The following is a 22,804-nucleotide window of genomic DNA, read 5'->3' as shown; positions in this document are numbered from 1 at the left end:
AACCAAATTTTGTTCTCAAAATTTCATTCATTACTCAACTTGAGAATACAAGAACACTCCAAAAGTAATAATTATGTCCCAAAATATTACATGTTTCTCCCAAAATATTACAAGTATGCCCCAAAATATATATGTCAAGAACAAAAGCTATGTTAACCTCAAATACACAAACACGCTGGAGTCTACGCCCGCCACTTGTGGGATGCAGATTTGTTAGGGATTTGCAGCGGATACGGGTTCAAAACCAAAAAAACCCTAATTTGCAACCTTATAACTAAAAATTAAGTCATTTTCTTAACGGGTTTAAACTAAAGTGAGTTTTGACACAAAAACCTAAACCCAACTCCTAAATGCTTCTCAAACCCATTCCCTTCTATATTCTTTCTCCGCTCTCTTTTCGTCGTCTTCAACTCCCTTCTATATTCTTTCTCCGCTCCCTTTTCGTCGCCTTCAACCTAGAAACGCATCCCAAAGCTGCTCGAATCCATCAAATCCGCCCCAAAATGACTTTGTTGGAGTTCAAAGAGACCTGAAGAAGTATTTGAGAAGAGATTATAAAGAACTAGTTAGTAATTTTTAGTTTTCTTAACTTTTTAGGGTTCTCTAGGGTTTTCAAAATTGATGTAATTTGTAATTGAGTTAGGGTCTTTATTTTATGGTGTCGAAATCATCACATTTTGAACAATTTATTGATTGTATTCTATTTTATTCCTCATTTAGTTTAGTTTTTGAATGTTTTTTCACTTACATTTTTTTCAGTTCTTTATAACTTTTCTTTATTCTCTCTCTCTCTTTCGATTTTCTATATTTTTTTATTTATGTTCTCTATTATTTCTTTATTCTTTTTCTTTTATTTTAGTTTTTTGAGAATAAAAGAAAAGGAACAAAGAAATAATAGAGAACATAAATAAAAAAAAGAGACGATTTTACTGAAAATTCTTGTTCCTATTGGACCATTGGTATCTAAGGAGGACGATCTTGCTCTTTTTTGGAGATATGTTTCTAAACTCAAAAATCACCGAGAGAAGGGAATTGGTTATGACAATGCAACTGTTGTCATGAAATCTTTAAAAGTTTCCATTCGAGGATGAGGAGTCATCTTTTGAGGCTTTCACATAATGTTATTAAGGGTTGCAAGAGCGTGAAAAATGAAAATATTAATGAGATGAAGAGAGTGTCAGATCAAGCGAAGCTTAGAATAAAGAACAAGAAGATCATCTGTCAACAACAATAATCACAACCGAAGTTTCAAAAAAGAGAAGGGACAGTGGATTTACCATAGAAAAACCTTTTGATTGTGTCTCATTGCAAGAATGTTTTACTCAGCCAGTTTACCATTTCATTTGTCAATGAATCCATACTTCATTGAGTCCTATAAGTATGCTGTGAACAATGCCATTGGAGGATATGTTCCTCCTGGCTTAAATCTCTTAAGGACAAGAGTCTTTTGTACAAAGATAAGACACACATTAGAAACTTGTTGGAAGCATTAAAGAACTCATGGAAAGATAAAGGTGTCTCTATGGCAAGTGACGATTGGTCCAACTCATAAAGAAGACCCATCATTAATGTCATTGCGGTGACCGAAAATGGACTAGTGTTTCTTAATGTCGTCAATGTGGATGAGAATATTAAAAATGTGGAGTATATTACAAAAATTCTCATTAAGGATATTGAAGAGGTTGGTCCTCAAAATGTGGTGCAAGTTATAACCGATAATCCACCAATTTGTAAGTCAACGAGGGCCTTATAGAGACGAAATATCCGCATATCTTTTGGACTATTTGTGTGGTTCATACACTTAATATTGCACTTAAAAATATTTGTACGGCAAAAAATACCGGAAGAAATAGTATAGTGTACGAGGAATGTGGTTGGATTAACGATATTACCAATGTTGTGATGATTGAATATTTTATAATGGATTTCTCAATGAGATTAGCCATGTTCGATAATTATGTGAAGTTGAAGATGTTTGCAATCGCCAAAACTCATTTTGCTTTAGTAGTTATCATACTTCAACGCTTTGAGAAAAATAAAACATTACCTTATCAATTTGGTGATTAGTAATATTGAAATTCATATAGAGATGATGATGTGCGCAAAGCAAAATTTGTGAAAGAAACAATTTTGGATGATATTTGGTGGGATAAATTAGAATAAATAATCTCTTTTACTGAGCTCATACATAACATGCTTCGATCCATCGACATTGACAAACCTAACTTTCACTAGGTATATGACATGTGGGATTCCATGATTGAGAATGTGAAGAGCTCAATTTATAGAAAAGAAGGTAAAAGACAGGATAAAGAATCAATATTTAATAATGTTGTGCATCCAATCATAGTTGATCGGTGGAATAAGAGCAACACTTCGTTACATTGTTTGGCTCACTCTCTAAATCTGAAGTGAGCTTTACAAATTCACAAAAATTTTAGTCTTCATTTTCTATAAATTTATTAAGTTTTTATATTTAGCTCATTAACATGATTTCAAATTTTCTAGGCAGTATAGTGTTGATCGGCTCACCAATGCTTCAAACTGGGTTGCGCTACAAAAAGATCTTGAAATCTCCAACGAAAAAGCAAGATGCTTGAAAAGATATTTTCCTAATATCGAGAAACGGCGGATAGTTAATATCGAATCAGTGTAGAAAATAGCGCGTTTCGTAGCGCAAAATAGCGCTTAACGTAACGTAACGTTAACCTAACGCTACATAGCGTTTTCAAATAGCGCACGGACAAAATAATGTGCGCTATTTTAGCCATAGCAAGCTACGTAACGTAGCGTCGTGGCGTTTTGTAACGTAGGTTATTTGTTTAATAGCTTGGATTGCTTTTAAAATAATTCAACGGATGTGATTGACTCTCCCACTTCTCATAATTTATTAAATTCTAACAAAACCCTAACTCTTGCTGTCATCGTCGTCTCATGCCGCCACTTTCGACATCGTCGTCCACTCCCGCCATTCAACTTCTGAAATTAGCAAGGTAAATACATAATACAATCTTGAATACTGATAATCAGACTATGTTTCACACTTAAAGCCATAAAAATTAATATGTGTGGAAGGGTGAGCTTGACTTGTTCCCTGAAGTTGCCATTGTTTTACTCTTTAACATGATTAGCGTGAGAAATTTGATCTATTTGGCTGGAACACACGATGTTAGGTTTCTGTTAGTTATTGATCTATCGTCGAATTTCGCCTTTGAATTGATCGTTAAGGCAAACACGGTTGATTTTGTTGTGAAATTGTGATCATATATTGATTTGTGAAATTAAGAATTGCGATGATTATTCATATTTTTTATTTTGAATGTTATATATCTATAAATTATTTAAATAATAATAAATTATTTAACCTACGTTACGTTATGTGTTATCGCTATTGTAACCTAACCGGAGGTAAGCGTTACGCTATGCGTTATCGCTATTTTCAACATTGTATCGAATTTGCTAAATTTTTCGTCGGATATGATTCATTTGAGGACTATGAATCTTTGCAAGATAGGGGAGAAATTGATCTCAAATTATGGTGGGTTATCTATGAGGCTTCTACTCCAAAATTATAAGAATTAGGATTAAAGTTGCTTGGTCATCATGTTCCTTACCTTGTTGTGAGAGACATTGGAGCACATATAAGCTATGAAGCACGGACACGGGCACGGCGACACGGACACGGCACGGACACGAATACGGCAAAACCCAAAAAATAGGATACGGCGACACGGCTAGATTTTTTAATTTTCACTACTTTCATCTTGAGCATATAAAAATACAAGAGAATAAAGTTCAAGTTGCAACTAGTTCAATGACTATAAAATACTAAGTTACTAACATTGCAAAAATATGAAAATTACACTCAAAAGCATATCTTAAAATAAAGTTTTCAAGTTGAAACATCAAAAAGATTATTCTATGGATTCAACTCTTTCATCCTCATCAAACACAATGGCCTCCATCGTGGGCTCATCAAGAGAAAGGGCAGCATCTAACATGCCGGCTCCTTGAAATGAGTCGAAGGCATCTCCACCAATATCCCACATTCTTGATTCCTCTTCCATATACTCTTCCGAATTCCGAGAAAGTAAACGAAGGTTGGTGTGAACATAAACAAGATCCTCCGCCCGTGTTGGGGTTAGCTTGTTCCTCTTTAAGGAGTGAATGAAACCATACGTACTCCAATTCCGTTCACAACAAGAAGAGGAACAAGGTTGGCCTAGAAGCTTTATGGCCAATGCTTGCAAATTTGGAGCACTTGCACCATAAAGAAGCCACCATGACTTTGGATCCATATGTCCTCTATCGGAAAGAGAATCCAGATCACCAAAAGCCTCCAAAGACCCCACAAACTTAGCATATTCTAAGTTCACCGCCAATCGTTCATCGGGGTTAGGATAATATCTTCTTAAGCACTTTGATCTTTCTGTAGAGATCTCAAGATCTTGATTTGGAGGTTGCTGATTGACGTTCTCATTGAGCCATGTGGAATGATAGTACCTATGTTTGTGAGAAGAAATTCATGTATTAAAATTAATTGAAATATTCGCATTAAAGAGTAAAATGTGAAATATTACCTTGGAACTAAAGAGTGTGCCAAGCACTGAAGCGGGGTGTTGCCCTTGTTCCATCGATCCACCAAGATCTTGTGAACCACCTCATAAAAAGGAGATTCCTCGTTATCCCTTTTACCCTCATGCCTGTAAATAGCTTGCTTCACCTTCTCAATCATTGTATCCCACATATCATACACCAAATGAAGACATGGTATATCGGTGTCGGTGACCCTTATCATTTCATAGATTGGGCCGGTGAAGTCAAGAATAAAATCTATCTTGTCCCACCACAAATCATCGAGGACTTTCTCTTTCACAAATTGAGCTTTCTCCACATCATCGTCTCTATATAAGCTCCATCGATCACTAAGGACCATGTCTTGGAGGCCTCTCTTGACGACCTTAAACCTCTTCAACATAATAATCCACGAGGCAAATCTTGTGTCGGCAATTGATAGGAGCTTCATCTTGGAAAAATCATTGAATATGGAAAGCCGCATAGAATGGTTCATGATAAAATTCTTCATAAACAATGCATCATCGGAGATATCTGTAATCCAATGTAATTGTGCATAAGCCACGGCATTTGCTTCCGTGTTCTTAGCTGCACAAATATTCTTGACAGCAAGATTGAGTGTATGAACTACACAAGGAGTCCAAAATATGTGAGGCCAAGTTTGCTCCACAAGCCCTCCTGCGGCCTTGCATGCCGAAGCATTATCGGTTATGATTTGGATGATATTTTTCGGTCCCACCTCTGTGATGCACTTTTCTAGCTGTGTTTGGATAAAATACTTATTCTTGACTTCTCCCTCGACATTCACGGCATTCAAGAACATTGGCTTACCCTCACATACCGCCATAAAATTGATGATGAGCCTCCTTTGTGCATCCACCCACCCATCACTACAAATGGAGACTCCCTTCTGTTGCCATGTGCCCCTGATAGGCTCCATCAATCTCTCTACGTGAGTTTTCTCACGTTGTAAGATAGTGGTCCTCATGGAATTATAACCAGGAGGCTTGTAGCCAGAAATTGGATTGTTTGCGGCATATGCAAAAGCTTTGGCATAATATGGATTCCTTGTCAAGTTGAAGGACAATCCCCCGGTGAAGAACATTCTACCAATCAATGCATCCAATTCCTCCCTTGCTCCCATGTTGAATGCTTATTCCACGGTATTAGGCCCCCTCCTCTTAAATCCACCTGCATCAATCGGCATGCTTGCACTTGCACCTACACCGGCCGTACTTGCAGTCGAAGATGTAGGCAAAACTGACATCTTAGGCCTAGAAGCCATCAACCTCGCCTCTGCTTGATCCAACGTTCTTTGAAACTCCCTTAAATTTTTAGGTGTTGACTTGGAACACATCTTAATTCCAGTCCCACTTATCCTCAAGAGGTGATTTTTAACTCTTGAGTGTGAACCAGTAAAATCCTCTCTGTAATAATTACATCTCCATCTCCAATTTCCTCCTGCCGTTCCCCCCTTTTTCTCCAATTTGGTAACATATTTCCAAAACGGACATTTGTCATCTTGTATTCCACTACCACTAGAACTCCCGTCTTGTTCCATTTCTGTAAAATATAAGCAATAACAATAAATTAAAATTAATAATAGTAGAACAGTAACTAAAACTAAAAGCAAACAATAGTAGAACAGTAAATTTAAATGAAACAATATCCTAATTAACATTTAAATTAGCATACAATAGTAAAACAGTAAGCAAACAACAGTTAAACAATCCTAATTAACATTTAAATTAGCATACAATAGTAGAACAGTAAGCAAATAGCAGTTAACATTAGAAAATTATCTAGCAGTAGCAAAACAGTAAAAAAAGAATAATTAATAACAGTTAACATGGTAATAAAGCAACAAAATAGTAAACAATCAGAGATTATCACCCTAATCATCCAATAGTAGCAAAACAGCAAACAAAAAATGGACCCTTAAACTAATCACCAATGAGCAGCGAAGCATGAGAACACCAACCCAAGCAGTGAAGCATCCAACAGGAAGAAAAAAGACAAACTAGCAAACAATAATCACCTATTTTAAAATACAAAGTGGGGGGCAGGTTCTTTGAAACCCGTGTGCGACTTTTGAGAGGGGGATTGAAATCTGTGTGCGATTTTTTATGAGAGAGAAGGTGAGAACAGTGGACGGTGGTGTGAACGTGGTGGTCGTTGGGGGTTTTTTGTGAGTCTGGAAAGTTATGGGGGTTTTTTCGTGGTGAGAGTGTGAAAAGAGATAAACGAGGGAGAGAAAGAGATAAGAGAGGAGAAAGAGAGAACCAGAGAGGGAAAGGGATCGGGGGGAGAGAGAAAGGGGGAGAGAGAGAGGGGCTGACCTTGGAGCTGACGACGACGACGACGACGATGACGAAGCTGACGACGACGACGACGACGAGGACGAGGAGACTGAGCTGGCGGCGCCTCTTCACTTCGCAAGAGCCCTTTCGACGAGAAATCGGGTAAGTTTTCTCACGACTAGGGTTAGGGTTTGGGTTTCTGTTTAAAATTGGGTTTCGGGATTGGGTTTGGGTTTCGGGTTTGGGTTTCAAAGTCTGGTTTCGCCGTGTCGCCCTCGTCTTCGCCGTGTCGCCCTCAACTTCGCCGTGTCGACTAGGGTTGACCGTGTCGACGCCGTTGACGCCGTGTCCGACGCGTGTCGAACGCGTGTCCGTCCCCGACAAGCGTCGGACACGGGGACGGGGGAGTTTTCACGAGTCGGTGCTTCTTAGCATATAAGTTTATCCATTTCATATCAAGGAACAAGATGAATCCCAAACGAGCTGAAAATTTAGTATATGTTCATACAAATCTTAGTCTTCTCTCAAGGAGATCCGTCGAATATTCTAAAGGAGAGACGAAGATGTGGAATATAGGTGAAGATGACTTCGAGACTTCTAACAGTGCCAACATATTAGAGGTTGCAAATCAATCTCTCAATGAACTGAAGCTTGAAGTCATTGTGTTTGGCGAGCCGTAACCTGAAGTTGTTTCTAATATCTCGTGAATGTGTAAAACTCACTTGATGAACCAGAGGTTGCAAATTTATCTCTTGATGAACCCAATCTTGAAGCCGGAGCTTGAAGTCGTGAATGCGTAAAACTCACTTGGAATTTAGATAGAGAGCCAACAATGTAACGAATTTTTGCTCTTATTCCACCGATCAACTAGGATTAAATGCACAACATGATAAAACGTTGATTCTTCATCTCATTTTACCTTCTTTTCTATAAATTGAGTTCTTCATCTTCTCAATCATGGAATCTCATATATTATATACTAAGTGAAGGTTAGATCTGTCGGTGTCGATGGATCGAAGCATATTATATATTGGCTCGGTAAAAGAGATGACATATTCTAACTTATCCCACCAAATATCATTCAAAATTGTTCCATTCACAAATTTTTCTTTGCGCACATCATCATCTCTATGAATTTTAACATTCACTTACCACCAGATTGATAAGGCCGCATTTTATTTTCTTAAAGCGTTGAAACATGATAACTACTAAAGCAAAATGAGTTTCAGCAATTGCAATCATCTTCAACTTCACATGATTATCGTACATGGCTAATCTTATTGAGTGATTCGTTATAAAATTTCTAATAATCACAACATCTTCGGTAATATCCTTAATCCAACCACATTCCTCATACATTATACCATTTCTTTCAGTATTCTTTACGAGTCGAATCAACCATCACTTGCACTAGAAACACATTTATCTTTCCATGAGTTCTTTATTGGTTCCAACAAGTTTTCAAGGTGTATTATCTTTTTGCAAAAGATTTGTCCTTAAAAGGTTTAAGCCGGAAGGAACATACCTCCAAAAGAATTGCTCACAGCACACTTAACTCAATGAAGTATGAATTCTCGGCAAATTAAATAGTAAACCAGGCGAGTAAAATATTTTTGCAATGAGACCATGTATATGACATTGACCTCCACAATTAAAAGATTTTTCTACAATAAATCCACCATCACTTCTCTTTTTTGAAACTTCGATTGTGATTGTTGTTGTTAATGTAAATCATGAAACATATTTGACCTTCTTGTTCTTTATTCTAAGCTCCGCTTGATCCGACACTCTCTTCATCTCACTAATATTTTTATTTTTCATGTTGTTGCAACCCTTAATACCATTATGTGGAAACTGGAAACCTCAAAAGATGACTTCTCACTCTCGAATGGGAACTTTTAAAATTTTCATGATAATAGTTGCATCGCCATAACCAATTCTCTCCTCCTAGCAATTTTTCAAGTTTAGAAACATATCTCCAAAGAGAAGCAAGATAGTCCTCCTCACTTTGAATATCTCTATCCACATCAATAGGATTTGACGTCTCCATTTAATTTTATATAATTATTAACCAAATAAACACTAATTAATCATATGTAGACAAGTTATAAAAAATTTGAGCCGAGAAAGCAATAACAAACAAAATTAAAAAACTGAAATTAAAAAAAAAAGAACAAAGAAATAACAGAGAACATAAATAAAAAATGCAGAAAACCAAAAATAGAGACGAAGAACATAGAAAAAATGTAAAAAAATGAAGAAAATGAAAACTGAAAAATATGTTCAAAAACTAAACTAAATGAGAAATAAAATAGAGTACAATCAATAAATTGGTCAAAATGTGATGATTTCAACACTATAAGACAAAAATCCTAACTCAATTACAGATTACATGCCAATTTGAAAACCCTAGAAAACCCTAAAAGTTAAGAAAACTAAAATTTACTTATCAATTCTTCGTAATTTCTTGTCAAAAACTTCTCCATGTCTCTTCGAACTCCAACAAAGTCATTTTAGGGCAAATTTGATGGAGTCAAGCAGCTTTGGGATGAGAATGTTTCCGGGTTGAAGACGACGAAAAGGCAGCAAAGAAAGAATATAGAAGGGATCAGGTTTTGAGAAGAATTTAGTAGTTGGGTTTGAGTTTTTTTGGGTCAAAACTCACTTTAGTTTTTAAACCCATTAAGAAATGACTTAGCTTTTAGTTATAGGGTGGCAAATTCGGGTATTTTGGTCTTGAACCCATATCTGTTGTGAATCCATGATGAATCTGCATACGACACATGTCGGATGCGGACTCTTTGCCCTTTTCAGCGTGTCCTTATATCCCAGTACTTGACAAATTTGACTCCAGAGAATTCCAATTGTATCTTTTTATTTTTGTTTTACATAACTGATTCTGACAAGTCTTTTTTCTTTTTATAATTTAAAGATATTATAAAATTATGTTTCATATACACAACTCTTATTTTTAACATGTAATTGTTGGCTTAAATTGTGACTTATTTTTGTATTAAAATATAGTTCTGCTTGTTGTCAACTCACATTTCTGGTTTTATCTCACCCATTAACATTTCACGTTTTATCTCACCCATTATTTTTATCCGCTAAAAAAGTTATTAAATTAAAATAAATTAGTGAACACATCCTTTAAAGCAAAAAAATGTCACATTTGACCAAGAATGATAACTTTAAACAAAATAATAGGGTGCAGCAATTTGATTTTATCTCAACTTATTAAGGAAAAAAATCAATATAAGCTTCACCTGCTAAAGACAAAATCAGTATTCAAACTCATTTCTTTAAAAAGATTATATACTTACATGGCTTTGATGTAGTACAAATTTCTGACTGAAATGTGGCCCCCTTGCTGAATGCTAATGACTGTAGACCTGAAAATTCAAAATACAAAATTAAAAAAAAATATCTAGTAAGCACTAATCTTCCGCCAAGCAATAACTAAATCAGAATTAATCAAAGCTATAGATGAGGAGACGAAATAGAAGCCAAGAGAATATGTCATGTTAACTATGTCTAGAGAATTTTCTGAAAAATATACTAACCATTTCTCGAAGAAAAATGTATCTGTGGTCCATTATAAACTGCTTTATGCACAATAGCTCTTTTCTTGACTTCTTCTTCCTTTGCTAACATACGTTCCAAATTTCTCAAATTCATAATTTCTGAAAATCGTATAAAGGTCAAAACAAGTTATTATAAAGGTATTCAAATCTTGAATAAAGTTTTTTTTAGTTCAAACCTGTTTGAGCTGCTTCTAGAAGCATTTCTTCTTGGGTCATCCGCTTTTCCTCACCCTCCTTTTTCCTTTTTACTGGCTGGTGTTGCATTAAAATTAGATGAATGTAGAAGAAAGAAGTATATGTTAAAATGAGGACAAACAAAAATAGTTATGCATAGCACTCTCACTCCAGTTCGCTATGATGCCCATTCAGTTATTCAATATCTAAGAACTAGTCAAACTCTAGTAGATTAATGGTATGAAAGAAAAATGGCTTGACACCAAACATAACTTAAAACTACGTACCACAGAAATTTATTGGAACTCTAAAATGTAAGTGTTGGGTTTTCCCTCCTAATAGGATCCAAACTTCAAGAAGTATAAATGGTGTTGACCATGTAAACTTGAAGGTTGCATTGGAGAATGCAAAGTCTAAGGGAGTGAAGGTTGCTTTTGGAAATATACAAAAGTGACTATGCCATTAATCTGTGCATTGGTAATTGGCTCGAAGCAATGTCATCAATGCACAAGGCGCAATGCGGGGTGCAAAGTCTCTTTACGCATACATCTATAAGGCGCAATGCGATGCACGCGTATAAGTGAAGCAAGGCGCACACCACACATACTTTTTCAAAATGGGTAATCAACGAAAGAACATGTTTATTTATTTTCACGTAAAATACTTGAAGATAAATAATATCTACTATGAAATCATGAAATAAGCTTTAAATTTCTAATACTAACACATTCAACATAGAGCGAAGTTCATAAATTTTCAAATGAAAAGATCAAGGCTAACATTGAAGCAAAACTTATCGTTCTCAATCGGGCTACTATAGAAGCCTAACGATTTTATTTTGCTTTTTGGGATGTGGGTTACAGGTTATCGGGTATAAAGACCCAATTGAAATGTTAAAGAATAAAACTATGTGAAGTTACGCCTAGCATGCGCCCTACGTGAAGCACATGTCACTTGCAAGGTGCAAAAGGCACTGCTGCATCAAATGTGTGGCGCTACGTTATTGCCCTGCACCGTAGGGCGCATGAGGCGCGCGCCTTTGAAAACACTGGCTCGGATATGACTATATAAAGAGCATGTTGGCGGGTAGCAAGGTACAGCAAAAGGGGAGAAGTACAAAGAAATCAAGAGAGCGTCAACAGTCCAGAATTTCCAACCAGTAGAGAGTTCTATCCTTGATCTAAGGGCAAACGTTATCTGATCGAGATGAAAGTTTAGATTTTTGTTCTTGAGATGTTGGGTGCTCACATCCAACGATTGGATCATCAATTTGAGTCCTCTACAATAATCTGTCATCCACCTTTTGATGAGTTTGTTTCATGCTATCTACTATTTGGAGTGATGTGTATTGTTGCTTGTTGATTAATAGTATTCCTCTAGTACTACTAGAGAAGACTTGTTGTAATCACATTATCTGATACAGTGGAAAATTGATCTGCACTAGGTCCCGTGGTTTTTCCCCTTAAGTGGGTTTTCCACGTAAAAATCGATGTGCCTCATTTATTAATTTTGCTAGTAGTTTACATTGCCCATTTTATCACACAGAGGGAAACTTTAACTTCCGCAATTTAATGGGTGTTATCCCAACAATAAGCCACCTGCCGCTTGTTCTAATTGAAAAAAGAGAGGCTTGCATATCAATATGCAAAGAGAAAGAAAAGGAATGTTGGCACCAACTCCTCCATACATTATGAAAATCAAGATTCAGGAACCCAAACTTAACATAACATTGTGTTGTACTTGTATCAAGATTTCAATATTCAAGCAAGTTAGTCATGCCACCTTTAACTTGATAACTGCACGATTAACCTTTAATTGAGAAAATGTTAATACAAGTTACCTATTGCATGTATACAGAGGTTACATAACATTCATGCGTATCATGTTTTCTATTTTATATTTTATTTGTTGCTTGGGATAATCTGAACACAATATATTAAATGTATGCACTATTATTGTGACATTTTACTGAGATATAGCATTAACAACTCCTACACATCCACATGATTAACAATAACACAAAGGAAAAATTAGCAATAAAAGTGAAGGTGAAAGAGTATCTTACTATGAAATCGCAGGAACTATTTACATGAAGCGTAACTTCAGACATGGAAATTCACTTCAAGTTTCACCACAAATATTATCGAGATAGTGGATGTATACAGAACCCTCTAATTCCATGACAAATTAATGATTTGGATGGAGAGTTAAAATTGTTCCTGTAAGTACTGGGAAAAGTGAATCTAAGGTGACACCCTAGGCTCCCACCTAAGGACGTGGCCTAGAATCACATCATTTTCTAAAAAAAAATTGTGATCCGCTCCGTTGAACTTGATCTACACGTTCTTAACCCAAACGCACCAATTTTGGGGTGAACCCGTCGTGTTTTAACCCTTTATCCACTCGCTGTAATTTTAACGGTTTCGAATGAATAGAACTTTTTGCACGGCTCAACGAATGGTCAAAACACGACGGGTTCACCCCAAAATTGGTGTGTTTAGGTTTAAGAACGTATAGATCAAGTTCAACGGAGCGGATCGTAAAATTTTTTTAGGAAATGATGTGATTTTAGGTCGCGTCCTTAGGTGGGAGCCTAGGGTGTCACCTTAGATTCACTTTTCCAGATATGTGTAGTGGTGTGTGGTATATTATCGTTACGTTAGTGGTATTATTATATACTATTTTGGTAGAGGAGATGAAGGAGAGGGAGAGAGAGAAGAGAAATTATGCGTATTGCTTGGTACCAAGCACAAAAAAGTTGATGATTTGGGTGAGTTTTGAGTGTTTTATTAACTCTTTTTTCCTCCCTACTTATGTGAGATATATTCACATGTTGATGATGCGGATGTTGTTTATCACTTACCAAATCTTGGCTACCAATCCATACCATATTTTCTTCATTATTATTTTTTGTTTTTTATAATATATTTTATATATTTTGTAGTGGGTCGGTTGAGTGGTGTTTGTTATTTGTGTGTGTGTGGGTGTTGTTTTTTTTTATTTATTTTGGTGGATGTTTAATTTTTACATTCTTGTTTTTTATATTTTATAGTCTTATCGTCTTACACTTATTAGGCTTTTTATGTTGATATATATTTAATATATACACAGTATAATATATATACATGTATATCTATATGTATATATGCTATAGTATGTATAGTATATATGTGTGTGTGTGTGTGTATAGAGAGAGGAGATTGTTATAGCTATTATATGTATATATGGTAATATATTTGTGTGTGTTTGTGTATCATGTTATTATGTGTGTGTGTGTGTGTCGTTGTGTGTGTGTGTGTGTGTGTGGTGTATGTATATAGCGTAGTAGCGGTATACATCTCTCTTCTCTCTCTCTCTCTCTCTCGCTCGGTATATACTTAATTATATATAATGATATTATAGTTATAGTTAGTTAATATATTGTATTATAGAGAGAGAGAGAGGAGGGAAGGAGAGAGAGAGAGAGGAGTGAGAGAGATAGAGGAGAGAGAGAGTTATAGTGGTATACTTGATATATATATAGAGAGAGAGAGAGGGAGGAAATATGGTCTATGCTTGGTACCAAGCCACAAAAAAGTTATGCTTGTTAGGTGGAGGTGTCAAACCCCCTCCATCATTCAAATTTGCTGAGCATATAAATTTTCACATTGGGTACGTGAGTGGATGGGGATGTGACCACATCCAACTACCAAGCACAAAATTTGTTTGCTTTGGTACCAAGGGCATACCCATAATTTCTCATTCATAGTTATATAGATATTATACAGACACACACAACATATATGAGTATATATGTGTGTTGTGTGTGTGTGTGTGTGTGTGGTGTGTATATGAGAGGAGAGAGATGTATATATGTATACTGGCGTATTATATGTATAGATGATGTTTCATATATTATATGGTATATATGGCGTATATGGTTATATATATCTGTATACTATGTATATGTGTCTAGGTATAATACGTATACGAGTATATTATATATATATATTATTATATTATAGTATCTAATATCTCTCTCTCTCGCTTATATATTTAGTATTATGTTTAATGGCTATTATATATATATTATAGTACTATTATACTAGTATAGAGTACTTATATATATATTATAGTATGATTAGTATATAGTATATATCATATACGTACCTTATATACTTATATATATCTATACTATTATATTTATATGATATTATATATTATCATATCTCTCTCTCTCTCTGCTATATATATACACATATAGTATTTATAGCGAGAGACACGAGGAGGATGAGAGAGATGTAGCGCTATATTAGGTACTATATTTTATATTATATAATAGGTATTAATTATAGCTTCAGTATATATAATATAAGTATATTTTGGTTATATATACTATATAGTATACCTATGTGTGATATAACTAGCATTTGGACATGGTAAACGCAAAAAGTTTGTACCATCAATTGTCAATTTGTTTCACGACATAATTATTATAAGAACATAGACAAACAAACTTTCATTATCTCAATTTCATAGGGTTGTTTATTAGAAGACTATGCATTGATTGATTACTACATGGTCAATGCATGGAAGGCATTTTTTAACAGAAATCATGACAAAAAAAATAGAAGAGAAATCATATATCAGCAGCACTTTGGCAAACCAGTATGAAGTATGCATTTAGACAGCACAAATGGGATGAGAAATTATATAGCTATGATCACAAAAAACATTCATCAGAAGAAACTACCTTCATGGTTGCTTGCAGTGCTGCACGAATTGCATCTCGCTCTGCTCGTTCAGCTTGCCTCACAATTACTGATGTTCTAGTTGACTTTCTTATTGTCCTCTCTGCCTCTGCATCATCTGGAACATCCTGACTTTCAGAAGTAGACTTCTTCTTCTCATCATCTGCTTCAGTCGTCGGCTCTTTATCTAGCTTTGACAAAACTTTCTTCTTGCTTTTCTTTTTTCGTAGGGTCTTTCCTGGAAATATCAACCGCTTTTTTAATGGCAGCCTAACAGCACAGAAATCAAATCAGCGTTCAGTAAACTAGAAACTTCAGCTTGCAGAATTTAGCTAAATAAGGCAAACCTCTCTTCTACAATATTTTCAGCTTCATTATCAGACTCAGACTCCTGATTATAAAAGAAAAGTTAGTGATAATTTCCGCAGAAGATAAAAAACTTTAAGCACAGAAATATCCTTGAAATGAAGCATGATCATTCAGGGCACTTGAAAACCGGAGGCTACTTACATCTTCATCAAAATCACTATCAAATACATCAACAGTTTCTGGCTCTTCTTCATAATTAACATCATTTTCTTCCTGAGAAGAAAACAGCAAATCAAGATTTAGTTAAACAGTAGAATATACAAAATAAGCCATTAGACAGTTTACAAAAGCATATGCCTCGATCTGGACATCTTTCAGAAGTAACAACAGAATATGGGATATGGCTAGCTGCACTACCTCCTTAAGAGCTTCTTGATTCCAAAAAAGTTCATCCTCTTCAAGCTCTTCATCCAACAATTTAGTCATTCTTGCAAAGATAATAAAAACATCAGTCGAGAAAGACAACTGACTAGCAGAGAACCTTCTGAAAGGATCTCTAAGCAAATAACATGTCCACTAAGCTAGTAATATAACAAACTAGTTCCACAGAATAATAATCAATGTCAAGATGAACTAAAAACAAGTGAATCAATACAGAAACATACGTACTTAACTAGAAAATATTCAATGCACTACTTATACAAGCTAAATTAAATAGCATGGCAAAATAAATTATGGCAGCACAAGAAAATAATTTGAAAACACTGTAAAAGATTCCAGCAGTAATCAGCTGTCGCCTGTCGACAGTGATGAATTAAGCCAACAACAGATCCTTATAAAAACTAGTGGGATTGGCTTTAAGTTCCTCTTCCCAATAATCCTTGGTGTGTGCACTGTTTCAATGGAAGGCATCGGAAACATAAATAGAAGTTTTTTTTAGTATTTAAACAAAACCCACCCGCTGTAAAAATATAAAAAATCAAAAATTCATAATTTTCTTTAAAGGTGCAATTTTGATAGCAAGATACAACTTTTCATAATTTTCTTTAAAGGTGCAATTTTGATAGCAAAGAAATGTCCGTGCCGGGAGCCAATTATTGGCTTCAATCCGAAACTTCCAAAAATGGCTAAACTGGAGAAAGCAAGATTTCTTGAAGATTGCAAAAATAGTAGTGAATTAGGGTTTAGGGTTTTGATAAGAGAAACAAGTGTGGTGATGGGACAGGAATGAGATTTACCTCTTTCCTCTTGTAGCCCTAGCGGAGCGATCGAGGAGAAGGGATCTGTCGTCATCGGAGTCCGCCATTGATTCGAGCTTCGTCTCTTCTTTCTTTTTTCTCCCTTTCGCTTGCTTGATCTGCTTACTGTTGTTAAATGAGGAGAAGAGCCAGAGAAGAAAGAGAGGGGATCGAAGAAGCTTTCACCGCCTCGCGTCCGCCCTTCGAATGGGTTAATTACAGAAAACCCCCCATTACTTTTTGTGGAGTCGCGGTAAACTGCCATCGACTTTTTTTAGAACAAATTTTTAAAAGAGACCCATTTAGACTTTTATTCCCAAAAAACAATCTCATTCAAACAAAATTGTAAAAACCGATCTGGTTTCAGCCTCAGCGCTGAAACCAAGTCTATTTTTAGAAAAAAAAAATCCGAAACTTCACTGGAGTTGAACTCCCGTGAAGTTTTGAAGATGCCATTAGACAGTTTACAAAAGCATATGCCTCGATCTGGACATCTTTCAGAAGTAACAACAGAATATGGGATATGGCTAGCTGCACTACCTCCTTAAGAGCTTCTTGATTCCAAAAAAGTTCATCCTCTTCAAGCTCTTCATCCAACAATTTAGTCATTCTTGCAAAGATAATAAAAACATCAGTCGAGAAAGACAACTGACTAGCAGAGAACCTTCTGAAAGGATCTCTAAGCAAATAACATGTCCACTAAGCTAGTAATATAACAAACTAGTTCCACAGAATAATAATCAATGTCAAGATGAACTAAAAACAAGTGAATCAATACAGAAACATACGTACTTAACTAGAAAATATTCAATGCACTACTTATACAAGCTAAATTAAATAGCATGGCAAAATAAATTATGGCAGCACAAGAAAATAATTTGAAAACACTGTAAAAGATTCCAGCAGTAATCAGCTGTCGCCTGTCGACAGTGATGAATTAAGCCAACAACAGATCCTTATAAAAACTAGTGGGATTGGCTTTAAGTTCCTCTTCCCAATAATCCTTGGTGTGTGCACTGTTTCAATGGAAGGCATCGGAAACATAAATAGAAGTTTTTTTTAGTATTTAAACAAAACCCACCCGCTGTAAAAATATAAAAAATCAAAAATTCATAATTTTCTTTAAAGGTGCAATTTTGATAGCAAGATACAACTTTTCATAATTTTCTTTAAAGGTGCAATTTTGATAGCAAAGAAATGTCCGTGCCGGGAGCCAATTATTGGCTTCAATCCGAAACTTCCAAAAATGGCTAAACTGGAGAAAGCAAGATTTCTTGAAGATTGCAAAAATAGTAGTGAATTAGGGTTTAGGGTTTTGATAAGAGAAACAAGTGTGGTGATGGGACAGGAATGAGATTTACCTCTTTCCTCTTGTAGCCCTAGCGGAGCGATCGAGGAGAAGGGATCTGTCGTCATCGGAGTCCGCCATTGATTCGAGCTTCGTCTCTTCTTTCTTTTTTCTCCCTTTCGCTTGCTTGATCTGCTTACTGTTGTTAAATGAGGAGAAGAGCCAGAGAAGAAAGAGAGGGGATCGAAGAAGCTTTCACCGCCTCGCGTCCGCCCTTCGAATGGGTTAATTACAGAAAACCCCCCATTACTTTTTGTGGAGTCGCGGTAAACTGCCATCGACTTTTTTTAGAACAAATTTTTAAAAGAGACCCATTTAGACTTTTATTCCCAAAAAACAATCTCATTCAAACAAAATTGTAAAAACCGATCTGGTTTCAGCCTCAGCGCTGAAACCAAGTCTATTTTTAGAAAAAAAAAATCCGAAACTTCACTGGAGTTGAACTCCCGTGAAGTTTAGTAGATCTGCTAAACTTCGCAGGAGTTCAACTCCCGTGAAGTTTCATAGTTCAATTTTTTTTTGAACTATGAAACTTCACGGGAGTTGAACTCCCGTGAAGTTTAGCAGATCTACTAAACTTCACTGGAGTTCAACTCCCGTGAAGTTTTGAAAAAAAAATTTCAAAAACCGACCTGGTTTCAGCGCTTAGGCTGAAACCAGGTCGGTTTTTGTAATTTTGTTTGAATGAGATCGTTTTTTAGGATTAAGTTCACAAATGGGTCTCTTTTGAAAATTTGTCCACTTTTTTTTATTATTACCTTAAACTTTTCTGAATTTTAGGTATTGATGCACATAAACCTTATAAACTATTTTATTTCGCTTGATTTCGCATGAAAATTTCTGATTTAATATTCAAATTAGTATTATCGATTCTAACATCTTATATGACAATATGTCAAGTGAGTACCGGAGACAATATGAAAATAATTATTTAGTCCCAAAGATTACATGTATTTCTCTTTTAATAAAAGAGAATATTTTTGGGACTAAGAATAAAATTTTTATCTTTATTTTGTCATGTGTTTACCAGTGACACGCTAGAATTGATTGTGTTACTCTGAGAATTAAAAGATAAATTTTTAGGTAAGATTTAGTTAAAAAAAGATAGGTCACGATGGTTATGTGCAATTAACTCCTAAAATATAAGGAGGTTTAGTGTAATAAAAAAAAAGTTGGTAGGAGCTTACTTCAACTTTCTAGAAGTTAATGAGCTTTTCTGTAGTTAATATTTTACCAAAAGTGTAATTACACTTGAATGTCCTATTACTTACTCACACATGAACTTCCTCTCCGGAAAATTCTAACGTCTTCATAGCTGAGGGTGCTAAAGTGCAACTTTTAGGCTATGTTTAGATTGGGTGCTTGTTTTATCCGGGGATGAATTTAACTCATTATAGTCCTATGATACAATAATCCAACAGACCATAATGAGTTAAAATTTTAATAATGTGTTTGGTTCAGTTCATTATTAACATTTATAATACCTACGCCGTGTTTGGGGCTCATCACTATGAACTGGTATAAGATTATAACATTACGAGAAATATCCAAAATACCCTTCTACCTGCATGCCTTGACTTATATTTACAATTTATTTGTTGAAAATTTATTTACTGGATAACATAGAAAAAGAAATGCTACAAAAGTATTTCATTTGTTACTTTGTCATGAATTTACCATGAATATGTTTATCCAGTTGATCATCTATACAACTCTAATGTTATATGAGTTGCATTAAGGATGAGTGGTCTGCCTCAACGAGGTAATCAATAAAAATACATAATCGTATACATGTTTCAGTCTTCAGAGACATGATTATACATTACTCACATTGCTTTCACTGCATGTTCCGTTCATTATTACCGACTATAGATGGAGTTACTTATAGTTATATCTTTCTTATATGATTGTGCGTTGCCTTAGTTAACTATAGATAGAGAAACAATTGATTGTATGTTACTCATATTGAATTTTACAGCACATTGAATATTGCAGAAAGCGACGAAATTTGACAGAGATGAAAGAGATGCTCACCGTGTTTAACATTGCAAAATAGAAACAACTTCTTTGTTTTTTCGGTAGATGGCAGCAATGGATGTGGGCGATAGAAATAATGGGAAAGGAATGCTTACGTAAATTTTGGGTTTTTTTTTTTTTTTTTTTTTTTTTGGGGGTTGGGGGTGAGGGTGGGGGTGGGGTGGTGGTGGGGGTATATGAGTCTTTTTAATCTAATGCACAGTGAGAAATAGTCGCATGACTAATGATACCTCCTACCGCTCCTCTTTTCTTAAATCCGAAATCTCTAGACTATTTTAAAAGACTAATCAGTCCAACCTAATCCCTCTCAAGTTACTGAACCAAGCGCCTTAATATTTTATTTTAAAGTATAAAAAATTTGGGAAAAATGTTTTATGGCCCCAAAATATTAAATGGGATGTGACTAGGCCCCCCTTATTTTTTTTTTGGGTGTCAAAGCCCCAAATACAAGAAACACTTGTGTTTCAGCCCATTTTTCCTTTTCCAAGATAACACAGTGAGCTATTAATTAGGAATACCTAAAATACCCTCAACTCCTTCTCCTTCCTCTCAAGACCTTTCTGGCTTCTCTCCCTTTCATCTCTTCTCACGCTCAAACCTCCGTGAAATTGGGCGGAGGCGACAACGAGAAGAAGCCGCCACCGTCGGTGAACGTGTGCGGACGAGGGAGATTTTGAGTACTTACTGTGAATTAATAATAGTAAATGGATTTTTTTTTGCAGTTTATGTGAATCGATTATGCCATCTGATCCTTTTTTTTTTAATTTGCCCTTATTTTAAGGACATTCTTGCTGTAAAATAAGGTTAGAATCTGACAGAACTATGCTCGTATGCATATGCAGATATCCTTGATCATGACCTCAAAGAATTATAGCAACACAACATATTTATTGGTGATCTTATGTTACCAACTAAGTCTTGGCATTTCATAAGTAAAAGGACTATCTTTGATGTGCAGGCATATGCACGTGAAATTGATGAGCACAAGAAAACTTTGCTTCTTGTTAATAAGGATGATCTTTTGCCATTAACTGTGAGGTAAGTGGTAATAATCATCTTTCAACTTTCTTAAAATTGTTGTTTGAAACAAATTAATACTAAATCTTTGATCTTCAGACAAAATTGGGCAAACTACTTCGACGCTTATGGAATTCTCTTTCTATTTTGTGTTAGACCTAGAGGGGGTGATTAGGTAAAACAAACTAAACTAGATAGTGGGCAATATGATCAACAAGCAATATACAAGGGCGATATAAGATATGAACATAAAAGGAAGTGCGCCAATGCAATCACAAACAAACAATATGATTACGGAGTTCGGTCCCCACGACCTACGTCTCCGCTCCTCACCTCGAGGAGATCTCCACTATCACAACCGGGTTTTCTACGTTCACCCGAACAATGTTTACACCTCACATTCGGTTTTCTAGCTAACCGAAAGCTTTACAATCAACACTCTTGCAATCACACTCTACACCCACTAAGTGTTGGACCTATCCGTGTCTCCCTCAAGTGCTCGGTTACAACCTCTCCCTAGGCTCGTCAACCGACGCCACTCCTCTTGGGACGATCCCCGACTCTCACCACACACTCCTCTCGGTGTACAAGTGTATTACAAGTGAATCCTCATAATTAAGCACAATATAACAAATGATTGTTCTCTCTAATAAGGTGAGAACTCAATTAAGCACAACTCTAAGTCACAAACCCCACAACCCAAAAATTATACTATGAATGTAAATACAATAAGCTCAATAGGTTGTGTGTGAACAAAGAGATAAAACAATATAAACTCAATATGAAATCTAGCTAATGAAATTAAGAACAAACTTATAAAATGCTAGAATTGAGTTTAAGGAAACTTCTCTATAGATGACAAGAGAGAGGGAGAAGAATGAATGCTCAAACACCAAGGATGATCTCCACTTGCTCTTGTGAAATTTGCTCCACAAACCAAACTCTTGTAAATGCTTAAAAGCTTTTTAAACAAACACCAAACCCTTAAACAAAACTTGTAAAAACCTCTTAAAAACTTTTCTCTTGTTAGGCGGGAGAGGTAAATGCAATGGGGTATTTTGAGGCGGGAGGGGAGGGTTCGGAGCCGACAGAAAAAGATCTCGTGCTCGTCCGCAGGTGTCGATGAAAGATCAGGATGGAGTCGGCGGCGACCCGGTGCTTCGGTCGAGCCGAATCTGGGAGACATTGAAAAACACCTGATATGCTGATTTGTAAGAAATGGTTGCTTTAAAATATCAAAATAATTCCAAAATATAAAACTTTGGGAATGATTGTAGACATGATAGATGAACATGCCCTACGCTCGACTGGTTATCAGACGAAGCGACCTCCCAAATGAAGATAATTATGCGATCGATGGTGTACGGAAATGAGGTCCAAAACATGAAGAATATGAGGGATACTTAAATTTTGAGTGTTTTGACAGTAAACCAACTTTTGAAACTTGTGAAATATTTTGTATAGACTAGTAAAAGGCATGGTATAAAACGTG

The 22,804-nt window shown here is 35.7% G+C and overlaps 1 protein-coding gene and 1 long non-coding RNA gene across 8 annotated transcripts in view; one reads left to right on the top strand and one right to left on the bottom strand.

The window, feature by feature from the left end:
• Nucleotides 1-11,958, top strand: part of LOC109836798 — a 16,758-nt gene extending 4,800 nt beyond the window's left edge. The window contains exon 2 of the long non-coding RNA XR_002246100.1: nucleotides 11,497-11,958. This is a non-coding gene — a long non-coding RNA (uncharacterized LOC109836798). The remainder of the gene's footprint in view (nucleotides 1-11,496) is intronic.
• Nucleotides 1-18,477, bottom strand: part of LOC109836796 (SWR1 complex subunit 2) — a 24,447-nt gene extending 5,970 nt beyond the window's left edge. For 3 of the 7 annotated variants that reach the window (XR_002246098.1, XR_002246099.1, XM_020404809.1), the window contains exons 1-8: nucleotides 16,911-17,118; nucleotides 16,090-16,159; nucleotides 15,874-15,945; nucleotides 15,711-15,754; nucleotides 15,366-15,633; nucleotides 10,636-10,711; nucleotides 10,439-10,558; nucleotides 10,199-10,267 (exon numbers count right to left, since the gene is read on the bottom strand). Coding sequence is in view for 5 of the 7 variants with exons in the window: in XM_020404809.1 (XP_020260398.1) it covers nucleotides 10,199-10,267; nucleotides 10,439-10,558; nucleotides 10,636-10,711; nucleotides 15,366-15,633; nucleotides 15,711-15,754; nucleotides 15,874-15,945; nucleotides 16,090-16,159; nucleotides 16,911-16,978 (787 nt within the window). In the remaining 2 variants the exon portion in view is untranslated. Of the gene's footprint in view, nucleotides 1-3,073; nucleotides 4,504-4,580; nucleotides 6,136-10,198; nucleotides 10,268-10,438; nucleotides 10,559-10,635; nucleotides 10,712-15,365; nucleotides 15,634-15,710; nucleotides 15,755-15,873; nucleotides 15,946-16,089; nucleotides 16,160-16,910; nucleotides 17,120-17,450; nucleotides 17,521-18,271 lie in introns of those variants that run through there. The other 4 variants (XM_020404811.1, XM_020404812.1, XM_020404807.1 and 1 more) reach the window with 4 other exon arrangements.

The sequence above is a fragment of the Asparagus officinalis genome, chromosome 4 (assembly GCF_001876935.1).
Source record: "Asparagus officinalis chromosome 4, Aspof.V1, whole genome shotgun sequence".
NCBI lineage: Eukaryota > Viridiplantae > Streptophyta > Magnoliopsida > Asparagales > Asparagaceae > Asparagus > Asparagus officinalis.
Note: the sequence above shows the minus strand (reverse complement) of the source record. Positions and strands in the feature narration are given on the sequence as shown.